Source organism: Ornithorhynchus anatinus, chromosome 17, assembly GCF_004115215.2.
Source record: "Ornithorhynchus anatinus isolate Pmale09 chromosome 17, mOrnAna1.pri.v4, whole genome shotgun sequence".
NCBI lineage: Eukaryota > Metazoa > Chordata > Mammalia > Monotremata > Ornithorhynchidae > Ornithorhynchus > Ornithorhynchus anatinus.
In genome coordinates this window covers 1479438-1497476 of record NC_041744.1, presented here as the reverse complement: position 1 = coordinate 1497476, position 18039 = coordinate 1479438, and the positions used below count along the sequence as shown (strand labels likewise).

General features: G+C 55.1%; 1 protein-coding gene across 1 annotated transcript; it reads right to left on the bottom strand.

Moving 5' to 3' along the window:
• Positions 1-241: 241 nt before the first annotated feature.
• Positions 242-17985, bottom strand: LOC103168032 (SLP adaptor and CSK interacting membrane protein). Its single transcript, XM_029082382.2, has 5 exons — positions 17856-17985; positions 7833-7956; positions 6449-6512; positions 2112-2191; positions 242-723 (listed from the first exon to the last, which is right to left on the bottom strand). Exons 2-5 carry the CDS (start codon positions 7942-7944, stop codon positions 527-529), a joined length of 453 nt encoding a protein of 150 aa, XP_028938215.1. The 5' UTR covers positions 7945-7956; positions 17856-17985; the 3' UTR covers positions 242-526.
• Between the last annotated feature and the right edge of the window lie 54 nt (positions 17986-18039).

The following is an 18039-nucleotide window of genomic DNA, read 5'->3' as shown; positions in this document are numbered from 1 at the left end:
GGCAGACATGGCACAGTGGCTAGAACCGGGGCCTGGGAGTTCCAGAGAGTCATGGGTTCTGATCTCGGCTCCACCACTTGTCCGCCGTGTGACCTCGGGCAAGTCACTTCGGTTCTCTGGGCCTCAGTCACCTCATCTGTAAAACGGGGATTGACACTGTGAGCCCCACCGGGGAGAGGGAATGTGTCCAACACCATTTACCTGTATCCACCCCAGGGCTTAGTACAGTGCCTGGCACATAGTAAGCGCTTAACAAATACCGTAGCGGTTATTATTATCATCCACCTCCCTCCGTCCACCTCCCTTCATTCACCACCACCTGATGTCAACCGGAGAGGAGTCTGCTTCCTAAACGGTGCCCCCAAAAGCCACCGAGTTCCTCTTTCCGGTTCCCAGTGAGATGAAAACAGATCCGGGCCGCTCCTCTCACAAAGGTTCATCGCATATCCGCCGGGCTTTTCGACCCACCCAATAAAGGGTCAGTCGGTTTGGGCCTTCGGGTTGACTTTCCGACAAGTCGCTCCCTTCACTGCAGCCTAAAAGAAGAAGCCGGCGGCCCGGGGCCGCTGACCGCGGGGATTTCGACGTCGTCGTAGGCCTCCTCGGGCTCGATGTAGAGGTCGGCATCCGGTTCGTCATAGCTGGAAGATCTCTTCTCGGACCTCCTGTCCCTGTTCACGGAGGAGTACGCGTCTCCTGGTTGGATCGGGCCGTCTTGGGAAACTGTGAACCGAATAAGAACATCCTCAGAGGCCCGTTTCTATCGGGTACCCGGACACCACTCTTCCGACCCAGGGGCTGCAGGTGTTTTCAGTTCATTCATTCTTTCGATCGTATTTATTGAGCACTTACTGGGTGCAGAGCGCTTGGGAGACTACAGTATAACAGTCAACAGACACATTCCCTGCCCAAAACGAGTTTACGGTCTGGGAGGGGAGACAGTGGGGCCTCAGAGAGACATGGCCTCACAGAGAAGCAGCGCGGCCTAATAATAATAATAATGATAATAATGTGGTATTCGTTAAGCGCTTACTGGGTGCCGGGTGCTGTACTGAGCGCTGGGGGAGATACAAGGTGATGGGATCGGACACGGTCCGTGACCCACATGAGGCTCACGGTCCTAATTCCCATTTTGTAGATGAGGGAACTGAGACCTAGAGAAGTGAAGTGAGTTGCCCTAGATCACACAGCAGACAAATAGGGAAGCCGGCCCTTCTGCCCAGGTCCTTCTGACTCCCGGTCCCGTGCTCTATCCGTTAGGCGACACTGCTTCTCTAGTGGACAGATCCCCGGCCTGGGAGTCGGAGGAGCCGGGTTCTCACCCCGGCCCCGCCACCTCCCCGCTGTGTGATGCGGGGCAAGTCTCTTCACTTCTCCGGCCCTCAGTTTCTCATCTCTCAAGTGGGGATTCAATCCCTCCTCTCCCTCCTACTTAGGCGGCGAGCCCCCCCCCCCCGTGGGACGGGGACTGCGCCGGTTAACTCGTATCTGCCCCAGCGCTTAGAACAGCGCTTGGCCCGAGGTCGGTTCTTAACAGATCCCCTGATTATTATCCCTGTTCTTGTTGGTGCCATAAAGACCTGGTGAGACGGGGCCGAGACGCCCCATTTTCCAGTGAAAGCCCAAGCTGGGAGGGCGTCCCGGGGGCTCCCGAGGGCAGCCGGCAGACATCCCGACTCGCCCTCTCAAGCTCTCCCAGATCACTCCCCGCACCCGGCGACTTTGGAGGAGAAAGAGATATTTGACCCCGACCCCCTTCACGTGAATCTGTGGAGAGAGGCAGCCGGGCCGAGAGGCAGAATCGAGACGACGGGCAGGTTTCGTTACGAGGGAGGAAGGATGCCGCTGCCCTGGACACCCTCACCGGGCAGGGTCGGGAGCACTGACCCTTGCAGAAGGGGAGAAACTCCCGGGAGGCGGGACCCAAGGCCTCGAACTCGAGGCTCGAAGGCCCAAGTTGAAACCCTAGCGGGTTTTGAATCTGTCCCGCATCCCGGATGAACAGGCCTCTTCTCCGTGGCCCTCGCCGCCCTCTCCCCCCAGCGCCGTCGATTCCGGCTCAACCGGATCCCCGTCGGACAGACGGAACCGACACTTCATCACGTGCTCACCGTCGGGGAACGTGTTGTCCGAAGAGAGGTTTCGGGGCGGCAGCGGGGGGACGTACTCTGGTGTTTCGTTGCGGAAATTCCTAAGAAACAAACGTCATCGGGGTTGGCTCGCGTGGGCCTCGGTTACAGTCCAGGCAGGTTAGGAGAAATTGCGGGAAGAAAAATGGCACGGTTCTGGCTCGGCCCGTCGGCCGCCGTAGCGGAAAGACGTCCCTTCCCGCTTTCTCATTCATCCGTTCGTTCGATCGTATTTACTGAGCGCTTTCCGTCTGCAGAGCACTGTGCTAAGAGCTCGGGACCGGACGAGACGACAATAAACAGACACATTCCCTGCCCACAACGAGCTCCCAGTCTAGAGGGGGAGACAGACGTTAATATAAATGCAAATAAAAAATAAACTTACAGATACCGCAGTTTGACCGACTGGAAAACCGCCGTGGCCAAAAGCGGAGCTGAGTTAGGCGACTTCTCTGCCCTGGATTTAGGCCTCTAATTGGGATTTGATAACCTCCATCTGTCAACCAGTCAATAGCGTCCAATGGCGTTTCCCCCGTCCCTTGTCTATTTTAATGTCTGTCTCCCCCAGAGAACGTAAGGTCCCTGTTATAGGCGGGGATCCCGTGTAGCAACTTGGGTCCGTGTCTGTAATTTATTTATATAAATGTCTGTCTCCCCTTCTAGACTGTAAACTTGCGGTAGGCAAGGATCACAACTTCACCGCGCTACACTAAACAGCGTGGACTGTCGGAATGCGTTCTCCCGAGTGCTCAGCGTAGTGTTCTGCACACAACAGGCTTCTCGGTCAATACCACCGATTGTATCTATCCCCCCGATTAGACCGTGAGCCCGTCACTGGGCAGGGATGGTCTCTATCTGTGGCCGAATTGTCCATTCCAAGCGCTTAGTCCAGTGCTCTGCCCATAGTAAGCGCTCAATAAATACTAATGAATGAACGAATCTACCCCGGTGCTTTGTACAAGGCTCGGCAAATAGTAAGCGCATAACAAATACCGAAGTCGTTATTTCCATGGTACAGGAGGTTGACCGAACACCAGTGCTGAGGTCGCGCAAAAGTGCCGAAGCGGCAGGTTGCATTGTACTCTCCCGAGTGCTTAGTACAGTGCTCCGCACCTAATAAGAGCTCGATAAATTTCACTGATTAATTGATTGATTCCCCCATCCATACAGGAAGCAGCGTGGCTCAGTGGAAAGAGCACGGACTTTGGAGTCAGGGCTCATGAGTTCGAATCCCAGCTCTGCCACTTGTCGGCTGTGTGACTGTGGGCGAGTCACTTAACTTCTCTGTGCCTCAGTTCCCTCATCTGTAAAATGGGGATTAAGACTGTGAGCCCCACGTGGGACAACCTGATTCCCCTATGTCTACCCCAGCGCTTCGAACAGTGCTCGGCACATAGTAAGCGCTTAACAAATACCAACATTATTATTATTAGTAGTAAGATAACCATGCATACGTCTAAGGGGTGTCAGTCAAACGTCTGCTCCTTGAAGACGGCGTTTTGTCTGACATATGCCATGGTATCGTTAGGACGATATCATTAAATCCATCAACCACAGGGGCCGAATTGAAATGCCATAAAGTTTTATCAAAAGACACCTCCTCTGGCATGCCTTATTGAAAGGTCCTTGAGGAAATCCGAACTCTCTGGATCTAAAAAGCATAAATATCATCCTGTCCCCTGAGCGAAATTAAGGACTCGTCCCTCTTTTTTTTTTCTGATGCTATTTGTTAAGCACTTGATGTGTACAGACACTGTTCCAGGCACTGGGGTAGAAACAGGTTGGACACAGTCCCTGTCCCACGGAGGGCTCACAGACTTAGTCCCCATTTTGCCGATGAGGTAACTGAGGCGCCGAGAAGTTAAGTGACTTGCCCAAGGTCACCCAGCAGACAAGTGGCGGAGCGGAGATTAGAACCCGTGACTTTCTGACTCCCTGGGCTCTATCTATTAGGCCACACCGCCTCTCTCTCACCAGATGCATCCAATTTGGGCAGGGAAAGCAGCCCCATATCAAAAAATCTCAAGGAATTTCCTCATCGCAAATCCAGTCTGGGGTCAATATCAGGGCCGGGCCATTATGAGAAGCAGCGTGGGCAAGTGGACAGAGCCCAGGCCTGGGAGGCAGAGGGCCTGGGTTCTAATCCCCGCTCCACCACTTGTCTGCCGTGTGACCTTGGACAAGTCACTTCACTTTTCTCTGCTTCAGTTTCCTCTTCTGTAAAATGGGGATTGAGTCTATGAGCCCCATGTGGGACAGCCACCTGGCCTGGCCCGGCCAGCTACTTTATTAAGAAAATTGACACTATTAGGCGCGATTGCCCTAAAATTTCCCCTGCCCCTCCTCAGCCTCTCCCCCTTCCTGTCCCCTCTTCGACTCTCCCATTTTTCCCAGCAGTATCTCTAGAGGAGATCTCCTCCTTTTCTCAAAATCCACCCCCTCCACCTGTGCATCTGACTCCATTCCTTTGCACCTTTTCAAAACACTCCCCTCCCTAACAGCCATCTTCAACTGTTCAACTGCTTCTTCCCCACTGCCTTTAGACATACCCACGTCTCCCCTTCCCTAAAAAACAACGACCCTCCCTTGACTCCACGGCTCCCTCCAGAAATCACCCCATCTCCCTCCTACCATTCCTCTCCCGACTCCTTGAGAAAGTCGTCTACACCCTCCGTCTCAAGTTCCTCTCCTCCAATTCTCTCTCTCACCCCTTCCGACGTGGCTTCCGTCCCCTTCGCTCCACAGAAACGGCCCTCTCAAAGGTCACCGATGACCTCCTTCTTACCAAATCCAACGGCCTCTATTCGAATCCTCCTCGACCTCTCAGCTGCCTTCGACCCTGTTGACCACCCCCTTCTCCTGGAAACATCATCCGACCTGGACTTCACTGACTCTGTCCTCTCCTGGTTCTCTTCTTGTCTCTCTGGCCACTCATTCTCCGTCTCCTTCGCGGGCTCCTCGTCCGCCTCCCTCCCCCTAACCGTGGGGATCCCTCAAGCTTCAGTTCTGGATCCCCTTCTATTCTCCATCCACCCACTCCCTTGGAGAACTCATTCGTTCCCCTGGCTTCAACTACCACCTCGATGCGGATGACACCCAAATCTCCCTCTCCAGCCCCGATCTCTCTCCCTCTCCGCAGTCTCGCGATTCCTCCTGCCTTCGGGACGTCTCTGCTTGGATGTGCTCCCGTCACCTCTAGCTTAACATGTCCAAAACAGAACTCCTTATCTTCTCTCCCAAACCCTCTCCTCCCCCTGACTCTCCCATCACTGTAGACGGCACCACCATCCTTCCTGGCTCGCAAGCCCACCCATAACCCTGGCGTTATCCTCGACTCCTTTCTCTCATTCAACCCACATATTCAATCCAGCACTGAATCCCATCCGCCCCGCCTTCGCAACATCGCTAAAATCTGCCCTTTCCTCTCCATCCAAACCGCTTCCATGTTAATACGATCACTTATCTTACCCCGCCTTGATTATTGTATCAGCTCCACGCTGACCTCCCAACCTCCCGTCTCTCCCCACTCCGGTCCATACTTCACTCTGCTGCCCGGATCATTTTTCTGCAGAAAGGTTCAGGCCATGTTTCCCCGCTCCTCCAGAAACTCCATCCCCCTCCACCTCAAACAAAAACTCCTCACCGTTAGGTTTAAAGCAGTACCTACCTCACCTCGCTACTCTCTTACTACGATCCAGCCCTCACACTTCGCTCCTCTAACGCTAACCTTCTCACTATTCCTCGATCTCGTCTACCTCACCCCCGACCCCTCGCCCACTTCCTACCTCTGGCCTGCGACTCCATCTCTCCTCAAATCCGAGAGTCAGTTACTCTCCCCTGCTTCAAAGCCTTATCGAAAGCCCGTCTCCTCCAAGAGGCCTTCCCAGACTAAGCCCCCCTTTCCTCTTCTCCCACTCCCTTCTGCGTCACTCTGACTTGCTGTCTTTGTTCGTCCCTCCCCTTCCAGCCCCACAGCCCTTATGTTCATATCTGTAATTTATTTATTTTATTAATGACTGTCTCCCCGTCGAGACTGTGAGCCGGTTGGGGGCAGGGAATGTGTTTATTGCTCTTTTGTACTCTCCCAGGCTGTTAGCACGGTGTTCTGCGCGCAGTAAGTGCTGAATAAATACGACTGAACGAACGAATGAATGAATGGCAGGGACTGTGTCCAACTCCGTGATCTTGTAACCACCCCAGCATTTAGTACAGTGCCTGGTACCTAGTAAGTACTTAACAGATACCACAATCACATCATTTTCGGCCCCCTCCTTGGCCCCCCTCGCCCCCGCCCAAATTAAATTGACTTTCAGACTTACTCATACATCCTTTCTTCTTTTTTCGGTTTCTGTTTCAGAGACTTGGGAATTCGCCAGCTCTCACCTATGGAAAAGAGTTCATTTGGAAGGAGAAGTAGCCAGGGCTGCAAGTCATATAGCATCTAGGAAATCTCTCGCTGTCTAATCAGCGGAGCCCAGTGGAGGGAACCTGCTGCGTGACCTCGGGCAAGTCACTTCTCTTCCCCGGGTCTCAGTTCCCTCGTCTGTAAAATGGGGGTTAAATGACTGTTGCCCCTCCTGTACTGTGAGCCCCACGTGGGGCGGGGGGATGTGTCCGGCTCGATCATCCCATAGCGACCCCAGAGCATAGTACGGTGCTTGGCGTATAGTAAGCGCTCGGCAGATACCACAGTCATTATTATTATGCTCTGGATGGTCCAAGAAGACCCCCACCCACCAAAAGGTGGAAAACTCAGAGTAGCAAAATGCCAAGATTTAACTGACGGGGGGCGGGAAGATGAGGGAATGGAAAGGGGGTGCTGGCCTGGGGGCTGGGGCTTCGAGGAGGGGTCAGAACCAGAGAGGTCCTTGGGGAGCCCAGCAGCTGGATGAAGCCCTGGGCATGCCCGGGAGGAAGGAGTCCGGGGGGCCCCCTCGATTCCATGCCCACCGTCCTGCCCAAAGGAAAGAATTTGAAGGCTTTAATTCCAGGAAACAGACCTCCCCAAAATGACGGCTCCGCAGCCCCATCTAGAACAGTGTCCAAGCCCCGCCCCCCCACCAAGGAGCCTGGTGAACCCCTTAAATTTATAGTAATTTTAATTTCCCAGAGCACGTCTACAGCAGCGCCCGCGTCATTTCTTAATAATGAGCTGGGATTAGAACCCAGGTCCTCTGACTCCCGGGCCCGGGCTTTTCCCCCCAGGCCACGCTGTTTCTCATCCTCCCACCAATCCCTCTGAGGAAGGGAAAGGCAGGCTGTACGAGCTCCATTTTTGCTGTCGAGGAAACTGAAGCTCACGAGGAGCAGCGTGGCCTAGTGGAAAGAGCACCGTCCTGGGAGTCTGAGTTCAAATCCCGGCCCTGCCAAGTGCTTGCCTTGTGAACCTTAGGCAAGTCACTTCACTTCCCTGGGCCTCAGATCCCTCCGCTGTAAAATGGGGTTAAATACCTGTCCTCCCACCTATTTAGGCAGTGAGCCCCACGGGGGACAGGGACTGTGTCCGAACCGATTAACTCGTACCTACCTCAGTGGTGAGAACAGTGTCTGCCACATAGTAAGCGCTTAACAAATACCATAAAAAACAACAACTCGGAGAGGTTGGACAACTTGTCCACAGTCATCCAGCGGCCCAGGGGTAGGGCCGGGGCTAGGACGGCCAGGCCCGTGCTCTCTTACCACCCTGTGTAAGTCGTTCCTTACCTCGTGTGAGCTGCTTCTTACAGATACAGTACATCAGCAGGCCGATGGTCAGTGAGACGAAGACGATAGCCACAGCCACGAGCAGCCAAAAATTCTCCCGCCACCAAGACATCGTAGCGAAGCCCTACGAGGGACAGGAAACAGGCAGAGTGGGTCGGCGTCCCAGAAACCCAGCGATCGCCCCCGCTCCTCTTATCTGGCTCTCGTTCCACCCACCAGAATTAGTTTTCCTGTCTGACCTCTACACGGTTAGAGTTCTCGTTCCCTCCCCCATACCAACTCGCTCTTCACACTCCCGTTGGATCCCGCTCTCTTCCTCAGGCAGAAAGGAGCGAGGCGGGACGTCCGGTCAGACCGAATCAGACCCCGGCCCCTTCCGAAAGAAGAAAGCCGAAGGAACGCTATCCTCTGGGACCAAACTGCCTACACGGATTACAGACCAGGCCCACTTTGGATCGACCATCTCCAGAAAGTAATGCTATTCGTTGAGCACCTACTGAGTTCAATCAATATCAGTTGATCAATCGAATTTATTGAGAACTTACTGTGCGCAGAGCACTGTTCTAAGCGCCTGGGAGAGTACGGTACAAGAGAATTGGTAAACACGTTCCCTGCCCACAGTGAGCTCACAGTCTAGGGGGGAGACAGACATCAGAGAGGCAGCATGGTGTAGGGCGGTGCCTACGACGAGCTTATAGGCGAGAGGGGGAGGCGGACATGAATAGAAATAAATAAATGACAGATACGTTTGGAAGCGCTGTGGGGCTGGGAGGGGGAATGAATACAAGAGAGCACGGCGATGAGGGTTTTCAGAATCATTGAATCTCAGGGTCTGCTTTTCCCCACCTGAAACCCGTCCCACTGAGATCAATCTCAAGACCTCTTGGACCCCGTAGGTCCAGGATCGACCTTCCCGGGGAAATCCGCGTTTGTTCTCTTTCTCGACGTCTTGGCTCCCCACCTCTCTATCAACCGGGCACCCGGGGGCTGCGGGGCCCGAAGTCGGGGCCTGGAAAATCGACCCAGCCAATCGCTCGATCAAAGCACTCAATCCCCTTGCCACTCCCTACATGGTTCCTCTAATGCCAAGCTCGATCGCGTCTACCCCGCCCCCGATCTCTCGCCCACGTCCCGCCCGTGGCCTGGATCTCTCTCCCTCCTCGTATCCGACAGGTGATGACTCTCCCCCACTTCAAAGCCTTCAGAGTCAGTCCGTCGTATTTACTTAGCGCTTACCGTGAGCAGCGGTAAACAAGTCGCTCAAGGAGTTCGGAGAGGAACGGGAGGAGGGAGATGGGGCGATAACTGGAGGGATCCATGGGGTCAAAGTAGGGGTTTTTTAGGATAAGGGAGACACGGTCATTTTGAAAGCAGTGGGGGAGAAGCCCCTGCAGAACGAACAGTTGAAGATGGCGGTCAGGGAGGGAAGAAGGGAGAGGGAGAGTGTTCTGATAAGGTGCGAAGTGATGGGGTCGGATGCGGAGGAGGAGGGGGTGGATTTTGAGGGAAGGCAGGAGATCTCCTCTGGAGATTCTGCTGGGAAAGATGGGAGAGTTGAAGAAGGAGCAGGACGGGGGAGGGACGTGAGAGGGGCTGGGGAGATTTTAGGGAGATCGTGCGGGGTTTCGATTTTCTCAACAAAGTAGGCGGCCGGGTCACTCAGGGTAAGGGAGGCAGGGGAGGCAGGGGGACAGGGGGGTTTGAGGAGGGAATTATACATCTGGAACAGCTGGCGAGGGCGACGGGCATGGGTGTCGATAAGGATGAAGACACAGCTTTGCCGGGGAGAGGAGAGGGCAGAGTTAAAGCACGCAAGGACAGACTTGAAGCGGACGAGGTCGGCCTGACATCTAGATTTCCGGCAGCGGCGCTCTGCGGCTCGTAAGCGAGAGAGGAGGCCGACTGTGGAGGTGATCCAGGTGGTGGGTCTGTGGTCCGAGATCGACGAAGGGCTCGGGGAGCGAGTGAGTCGAGTTCAGCGGAGAAGGTGGTGTTGAGAGCGTCGGCACGGATAGTACGGTGCTCGGCACCTAGGAAGCGCTTCCCAAATGCCCCGTCACACCCTTCTGATCCCCAAGACGCCACCGCGCACCCGGCATCTTTTCTCGAACCTCCCCTCCCCCGTCTCTCCTGCCCACCCAACGAGCTCCAGAGCTTTCCAGGTGACAACCCCACGGTTCCGCCGACCAAATCTTTCAAGCTACCGGCCGGAAATGCCCTCGCCCACGCGGAGGTACCGTTATGACTGGAAGTCCCGCCGGACTCTGACTTCTCTGTCCCAGATGCACCAAGGCAAAGCTATTTGTTAAACCACGCCACGCCTGAAGGCGGTCAGACCACGGCGTATCCTGTCTGCCAGGCGCCTTACCCAACGCACAGGCGGCGGTCCCCGGACGGAGGGGTATCTAACCCGGCTCCGACGGTCGCCGCGGGCACCGACGGGCGGCGGGGACCCGCTCCTCTCCTTACCCGTCTCCGGAAAGGGACGCAGCACGGACTGTGTCTGTCGCCTATCTCGCCGCCGACCTCTCGCCCATGTCCTGCCTCTGGCCTGGAACACCCTCCCTCTTCTTAACTGATAATCTCCCCACCTTCAAAGCTTTATCGAAGGCCCATCTCCTCCAAGAGGCCTTCCCTGACTAGACCCTCCTTTCTTCTTCTCCCGCTCCCTTCTGCGTCACCCTGACTTGCTCCCTTCATTCATCCCCCCTCCTAACCCCACAGCCCTTATGTCCATATCTGTCATTTATTTATTTCTACTAGAGCCCGCCTCTCCCTCCAGACCGTAAGCTCGTTGTGGGCAGGAAATGTGTTATATTTTTATATTGTATTCTCCCAAGTGCTTATTACAGTGCTCTGCACTCAGTAAGCACCCAGTCAATACGATTGACTGATAGACTCCCCCAGTCTCACCTCTTCTGTCTCCCGCCCAGTCAAGCCACACAAGTCCCTTTTCTTCCACTGGAGGCGGAGGCTGTGTCAGTCAATCAGGGATATTTATTGAGCGCTCACTATGTGCGGAGCACGGGACTATGATCCTGCTTCAGTGGCTAAAGCACGGGCCTGGGAGGCAGAGGACCGGGTTCAAATACCGGCCCCGCCCCATGTCTGTGGCGTGACCTTAGGCAAGTCACTTCACTACTCTGGACCTCAGTTACCTCATCTGTAAAATGGGGATTAAGAGTGTGAGCCCCATGTGGGACCGGGACTAGGTCCAACCTGATTAACTCGCATCTACCCCGGCGCTTAGAACAGTGCTTGGCACATAATAAGTGCTTAACAGGCACCATAATTATCATTATTATAATTATAATGAGAATTAGCGGACACACCCCCTGCCCGTAACGAGCTCCCAGTCTTGAGGGTGTCGACAGGGCAGAGACCCGATTGATGTGGAAGGGAAAAGGCGGCACTGAATCCCCCGGGCGTCTGAGTGGGGTGAACGATGCATCCGACTTGGGGACCCGGTGCCAGTCAACCCGCTGGGTCAGAGAAGCTATGAGGGGGAGGGAGGTTGGGCTGTGAGGGTGTGGGCCCCGGGCGGACCATCTGATCGGCCCAGAGTCCGTTGGATTGGCAGCCGCCGCTCGGGGGAACTGGTCAATGTGCGCCGCCCTCCTCATCCCGACGCCGGCGTCGGCCCTGAAGCCCCCCTCCCATCAATCGAGGGTATTTACTGAGCGCGTCCTGCATGATTCCAGACTGCACGCTCGTTACGGGCGGGGAACACGTCCGTTAATTCTGTTGTACTGTTCTCTCCCAAGCACTTAATACAGTGCTCTGCACAAAGTAAGGGCCCAGCCAAGACCACCGATCGCAGAGCACCGTACTAAACGCTTGAGGGAGTCCAGTACAACGGGTTTGGCAGACAGGTTCCCTGCCTACACCGAGCTTCCAGCGTAAGGGAGTTCAAGTTCCCATGTCCCCTGTGATGGTGGAGGGAAGGAGGAACTGCCCGGTCTAATGGTTAGAGCCCGGGCCGGGGAGTGAGAAGAATCTCATCCCAGCTCTGCCACTTGTCCGCTCCGTGACCTCGGGCAAGTCGCTTCACTTCTCTGGGCCTCAGTTCCCCCATCTTTAAAATGGAGACCGAGATGTTGAACCCCACGTGGGACAGGGACTGTGTCCAAACCAATTTGGTTGAATTCCCCTCCAGTGCTTAGTACAGTGTCTGGCATATCGTAAGCGTTTAACAAACTGTCTCTATCTGTTGCCCAACTGTCCATTCCAAGCGCTCAGTACATTGCTCTGCACATAGTAAGCGCTCGATAAATACTATTGAATGAATGAAATGCCGTTATTATTATTATTAAGGAGGGGCAGAGTCACAGGCTATTGGCTCCAGGGCAGGCTGAGAGCCGGGTCTCCCGGAACACCCCTCAAGCCACAGGGGAGCTGGTCGAAATCTCCCTTCCGCCGGGTGGGGGCCGCCGATAAACCCCTCTCCAATTCTACGGCGGGTCCCCGCCAGCCGGCCCAGAGTGCGAGATCTCGGCCTGCCAACGTTTGGGCAGGGAGACAGCGCGGCCGGGGAGAGGAGACCTGACCCCGGCAGTCAGGAGTGCTGGATCCCGGGCCCCGCTCTGCCGCTGACCTGCCCGGTGACCTTGAGCGAGTCACTTGAAACCCGCTGGGCCCAGTCCCCCACGATCTCGTGGGCAGGGAAGGTGTCTGTTTATTGTTACACTCTCAAGCATTCAGTACAGTGCTCTGCCCATAGTAAGCGCTCACTAAATACCACTGATTGATCGATCAGTCGATGACCACATACCCGCTGCTCTCCCTTCCTCAGAGACCCAGTCGATCATCTTATATCACCCCAGTGCTTAGCGTACGGTAACCTCTCGATACGATTATCATCATCAGTGGGGAGAAACTTGTGTTTTATTCATTCGTTCATTCAATAGTATTTATCGAGCGCTTACTGTGTGCAGAGCACTGTACTAAGCGCTTGGAATGGACATTTCGGCAACAGATAGAGACAATCCCTGCCCAGTGACGGGCTCACGGTTCCCCCTTCCTCCCTCCCCACCCCTTTCCTGAGAGTGACGCTTAGGAACAGAGGGTGCTGAGTTAGGATGGGGGCGGGAAGGGGTCTGGCACCTCCAGGGTCGCTCGGTACAGTGCTTTGCATGTAATAGGTGCCCGGTATAGTGCTCTGCACCCAGACAGCCCTCATTATGGGGCTCTACACAGAGTAGGAATGCAATAAAAGCTGTTGAGTTTGAAGACGCTGACGATAATAAGTAATAATAATGGTGTTCGTTACACGTTCGCCATGTGCCATGCAGTGTACTAAGCGTTGGTGTCGTTACAAGTCGAGCACAGTCCCTGTCCCACCCAGGGCTGCTCACGACTGGAACCGGATTCCCGTTTTACAGATGACCCGGAGAGGTGACTTGGCCAAGGTCACACAACGGGCAAGCGGCAGAGCCGGGATTAGAACCCAGGTCCTGTGACTCTCAGGCCCGGGCTCTTTCCATGAGGCCACTGCTTCTCCACTTATTTATTTATTCATCTCCATGAATGTTCGTCTCCCACTGTAGACTGTAAGCTCGTTGTGGGCAGGGAACGTGCCTACCAGCTCTGGCGTATAGTACTCTTCCAAGTGCTTAGTACAGTGCTCCGCACCCAGTAAGCGCTCACTACACACCATTAATCGATCGACTGATTCCTGCGGAATTTAGAGTGACAGGAAATGCGTGTCTTGCTTCTGACGGGCGCTCCCAAGCGCTTAATCAATCAGTGTGTGTGCGGAGCACCGTCCTAAGCACTCGGGAGAGCACCGTACGACAGAGTCGATAGATTGCGATCCCTGCGCTCGGAGAGCTTACGGCCTAGTGGCTCAATCAGTACGGTGCCTCGCCCTCCGAGTAGACGCTCGTCGGATGCCGCCGATGGATCGGTCGATCGACAGCCGAGGCCATCCGGATGAATTTGAACAAGTCAGGGAGTTGGCCGTGATTTCCCAGACTTCTTTCCGGTCGGTCAAAGAGGGAATCCGGAAGGAAAGCAACTAAGGTATTACACAAGCCTGTCCTCTCCCGGCCCACAGCGACCACACGACCGCCGACATCCACTCCGTATCCAAGCACTTCCCTAAAAGGCCATTTCTCGGAAGTCCTTGGGGATTTCATCTCTGGGGGACTTCCAAGAGTCTGAATTTGGGTCTGGGAGAAGAGTGACATGGATCCGGGATGGACGATCGATCAACCGATCACATCCGCTGAGCGCTTACCGTGTGCAGAGCACTGTGCCGAGTCCTTGGGAGGGAACTGGGGGACACGTTCCTGGCCCGCGTGACCTTCTGGTCTAGAGGGACGAGTTTACGGAGAATCGCTAGAGTGACGGGACTCCTCCATCACAGAGGAGTCGGTAGGTCGGCTGATCGATTATCGATGGCTAGAAAGGTAGTTGATAGATGACAGCTCATTTTATTTATATTAAGGCCGGTCTCCCCCTCTGGACTGTACGTTCGCTGTTGGCGGGGACGGCGTCTACCTACTCTGATTTATTTTAATACTAATAATGGTATCTGTTAAGCGCTTACTATGTGCCAGGCACTGTTCTAAGCGCTGCAGGGGGATACAAAATAATCGGGTCGTCCCCCGTGGGGCTCACAGTCTCACTCCCCATTTCCCAGATGAGGTCACTGCGGCCCAGAGAAGTGAAGTGACTTGCCCGAAGTCACACCGCTGACAAGTGGCCGAGCCGGGATTAGAACCCACGACCTCTGACTCCCATGCCCGGGCTCTTTCCACTGAGCCACGTTACTCTCCTAAACGCTTAGTTCAGTGTTCTGCACGCGGTAAGCGTTCAATAAATGCCACCGATTGAATAAATACCGCGGATCGACTGATCGACGGAGCAATCAGTAGATACACAGGAAGAAACACGGGGTAGAGAGATTACAGCTGGTTAGTGGGATAGATGGGAACGCCGTCCTTCCTCAAATCCGGCGGACCGTGACTCTCCCGCCCCTTCAAAGCCTTATCGAAGGCCCATCTCCTCCAGGAGGCCTTCCCTGACTAAGCCTCCCCTTCCTCTTCTCCCACTCCCTTCTGTAGCCCTGACCTCCCAGTCCCACGGCACCTATGTAAATATCTGTAATTTATTTGTATCGATATCTGTCTCCCTCTCCGCCCCCCCCCACCCCGTCTAGACTGGAAGCTCACTGTGGGCAGGGAATGTGTCTGTTTAGTGTTATACTCTCCCAAGTGCTCAGGACAGTGCTCGGCACTCAGTAAATGCTCAATAAACGCGATTGAATGGATTAACGAATCGGGAGGGCGGATGGATGGATGGACGGATGGATGGATGGTTGAACGGATGGATGGATGAGTGGGTGGGCGGTCGGAGAGCTGACACTCCGGTGGTATTGAGGTCTAAGACCTCCGTAGCACCCCGGCAACCCTGAAAACACCAGATCTGGGTGAAACTTCATGGGAACGAATCAAATCCCCCCTTTCCCTCTGCTCCTCCCCCTCTCCCGTCCCATCCCCTCAGCACCGTACTCGTCCGCTCAGCTGTATATATCTTCATTACCCTATTTATTTTGTTAAGGAGGTGTACATCACCCTGATTCTATTTATTTGCTATTCCTTTAATGAGATGTTCTTCCCCTCGATTCTATTTACTGCCCTTGTTCTCGTCCGTCCGTCTCCCCCGATTAGACCGTAAGCCCGTCGAAGGGCGGGGACCGTCTCTATCTGTTACCGATTTGTCCATTCCCAGCGCTTAGTACAGTGCTCTGCACATAGTAAGCGCTCAATAAATACTATTGAATGAATGAATGAAATCCACAGGCTGAGGACCGGGATTCAGACCGTGTCTATCACCTCTGTTGTATTGGGTTTTTTTAATGTTATTTAAGTGCCCCCTATGTATCAATCACTCCTCTAAGCGCCGAGGTAGTACACGTTAATTAGGTTGGACGCATTCCCTTTCCCCAGTGGGGCTCCCATTCTAAATAATAATAATTATGGTCTCTCTCGAGCACTTACTATATACCAGACGCTGTACTAAGCGCTGGGGTGGGTACGAGCGAATCGGGTTGGCCGCGGTCCCTGTCCCGCACGGGGCTCACGGCCTTAATCCCCATTTCCCAGATGAGGTAACCGAGGTCCGGAGAAGTGAAGCGACTTGCCCGAGGTCACACACAGCAGACAAAGTGGCAGAGCCGGGATTAGAACCCGCGACCTTCTGACTTCCAGGCCCGGGCTCTGCCCACTAGATCACGCTGCTTCGCTCCCAAGCGCTTAGTCCAGCGTTCTGCCTAAGGTAGTGCTCAGTAAATATCATTAACTGATTGATCTCCTTGGGACGGGGGCACATTCCCATATCTCTCACCCGGTACCCCCCGCCAAGCTGTTTACCCACCCTGACCCTCAATTCTTTCCTCTCTCGTCATCCATCGTATTTATGGGGCATTTATTGAGCGCAAGCTGTGTGCGGAGCACTGTACTAATCGCTCGGGAGAGCACAACACGACCATATATCGGACACATTCTGTTACTCTGTTACTATATAATTCTATTTATTACATCTCTAATTCCATCTATTTGTATCGACGCCCGTTTACTTGTTTTGATGCCTGTCTCCCCCCGTCTAGACCGTAAGCCCGGTGTGGGCAGGGATTGTCTCTCTTTATTGCTGAATTCTATTTTCCAAGCGCTTAGTACAGTCCTCTGCACACAGTAAGTGCTCAGAAAACACGACTGAGCGAAGGAATGCGCAGAGCGCTGTACTAAGCGCTGGGGAGAGCACAGGACGACAGAACTGATAGACCCGCGACGAGCTGACGGTCGCTCAGCACGGCTCAGTGGAAAGAGGCCCGGGCTTGGGAGTCAGAGGTCATGGGTTCGAATCCCGGCTCTGCCCCTTGGCAGCTGCGTGACTGAGGGCGAGTCACTTCACTTCTCTGGGCCTCAGTGACCTCGTCTGGAAAATGGGGATTAACTGTGAGCCTCACGTGGGACGACTTGATGACCCTGTATCTACCCCAGCGCTTAGAACGGTGCTCTGCACATAGTAAGCGCTTAACGAATACCAACATTATTACTGCACAGGCCATTCCCCCGCTCCCGGCCGGTCCTTCCCTCTCCTCTGCGCAAGACTCTCTCCCTGCTCCTTCCCAAAGCCCACCTCCTCCAGGGAGCACTCCCCGTCAAAGCCCCTCCGCCGTGCTCCCGCAAATCCTGGAGCTGGAGCTCTGAACAACCCTCTGATGGGGGGCTGGAGTGGGTCAAGCCCACCCCTCCCTGCTGCCCGTTCTTAGCCCCCTCTGGATCCTCGGTGGCCGGAGGCCGGCACTCAGCCTCCGAGGCTAGTTTCTGGTGTTGGGCGGGTGCTTTCCGTTAATAATAATTACTGTGGAATTTATTCAGCGCTCACTCTCTGCCGAGCACTCTTCTGAGCGCTGGGGTAGACACGAGTCCCACGTGGGGCTCGCAGTCTTTGCTTTGTGTGCAGATGAGGTCACAGAGAAGTGGAGCGGTTTGCCCAAGGTCACCCAGCAGACAAGTGGCGAAGCCGGGATTAGAACCCACGTCCTCTGACTCCCAAGCCCGGGCTCTTTCCGCTGCTTCTCCGGCTTAGGCTTTTTCGGGCGTCTATGAGAGCGGAAAGTCCTGGAGGGCAGGGGCTGGGTCTCCTCGGGTGTGGGTGGTGGCAATCGGAATCAGAAGGGCCTAGTGGAAAAAACACGGCCCTAGGGGGACGTGGGTTCTAATCCCCGGCTCCGCCACCTGGCCGGGTCGCTTCGTCTCTCGGTTCCCTCCCCCGTAAAACGGGGCTGGAGACGGCGAGCCCCACGTGGGGCGGGGGCCGTGCCCAACCCCACTGTCTTCCATCCACCCCAGCGCTTAGTCCAGTGCCCGGCGCCTAGGAAGCGCCGAACGGATGAGCAGATGCAACGGCGACTCTTCCGGCACCTAGTCAGCGCTCAACCGGTACTCCAGCTAATACTACGACGCCGACGACTATCCTCAGTGGCCGCCGGGAAAGCCAAGCGTAAGAACTCACCGGTCCAGGGTCCAGGCAGAGGGGCCGAGCGGTGAGGCGACGAGGGCAGGTGGCCCGTCGGTCCGTCCCCGGTGCCCCGGCCGGGGGAAGGATGTTCCCCCCGGGGACGGTCGGGCTCCGCCTGCTCCTGAGGGGGCGGCCGGTGGATGCTCCGAAAATGAGGCGCGACAACAACTTCCTCTTT

What these genes read in the sequence shown, in the direction of transcription:
- LOC103168032 (XM_029082382.2), bottom strand. Translation starts at nt 7,944, where the DNA reads ATGTCTTGGTGGCGGGAGAATTTTTGGCTGCTCGTGGCTGTGGCTATC. An exon ending in TAAGAAGCAGCTCACACGAG is followed by an intron (nt 6,513 to 7,832) that starts GTAAGGAACGAC and finishes TCTTTTCCATAG; the next exon opens with GTGAGAGCTGGCGAATTCCC. An exon ending in GGACAACACGTTCCCCGACG is followed by an intron (nt 724 to 2,111) that starts GTGAGCACGTGA and finishes TTCGGTTCACAG; the next exon opens with TTTCCCAAGACGGCCCGATC.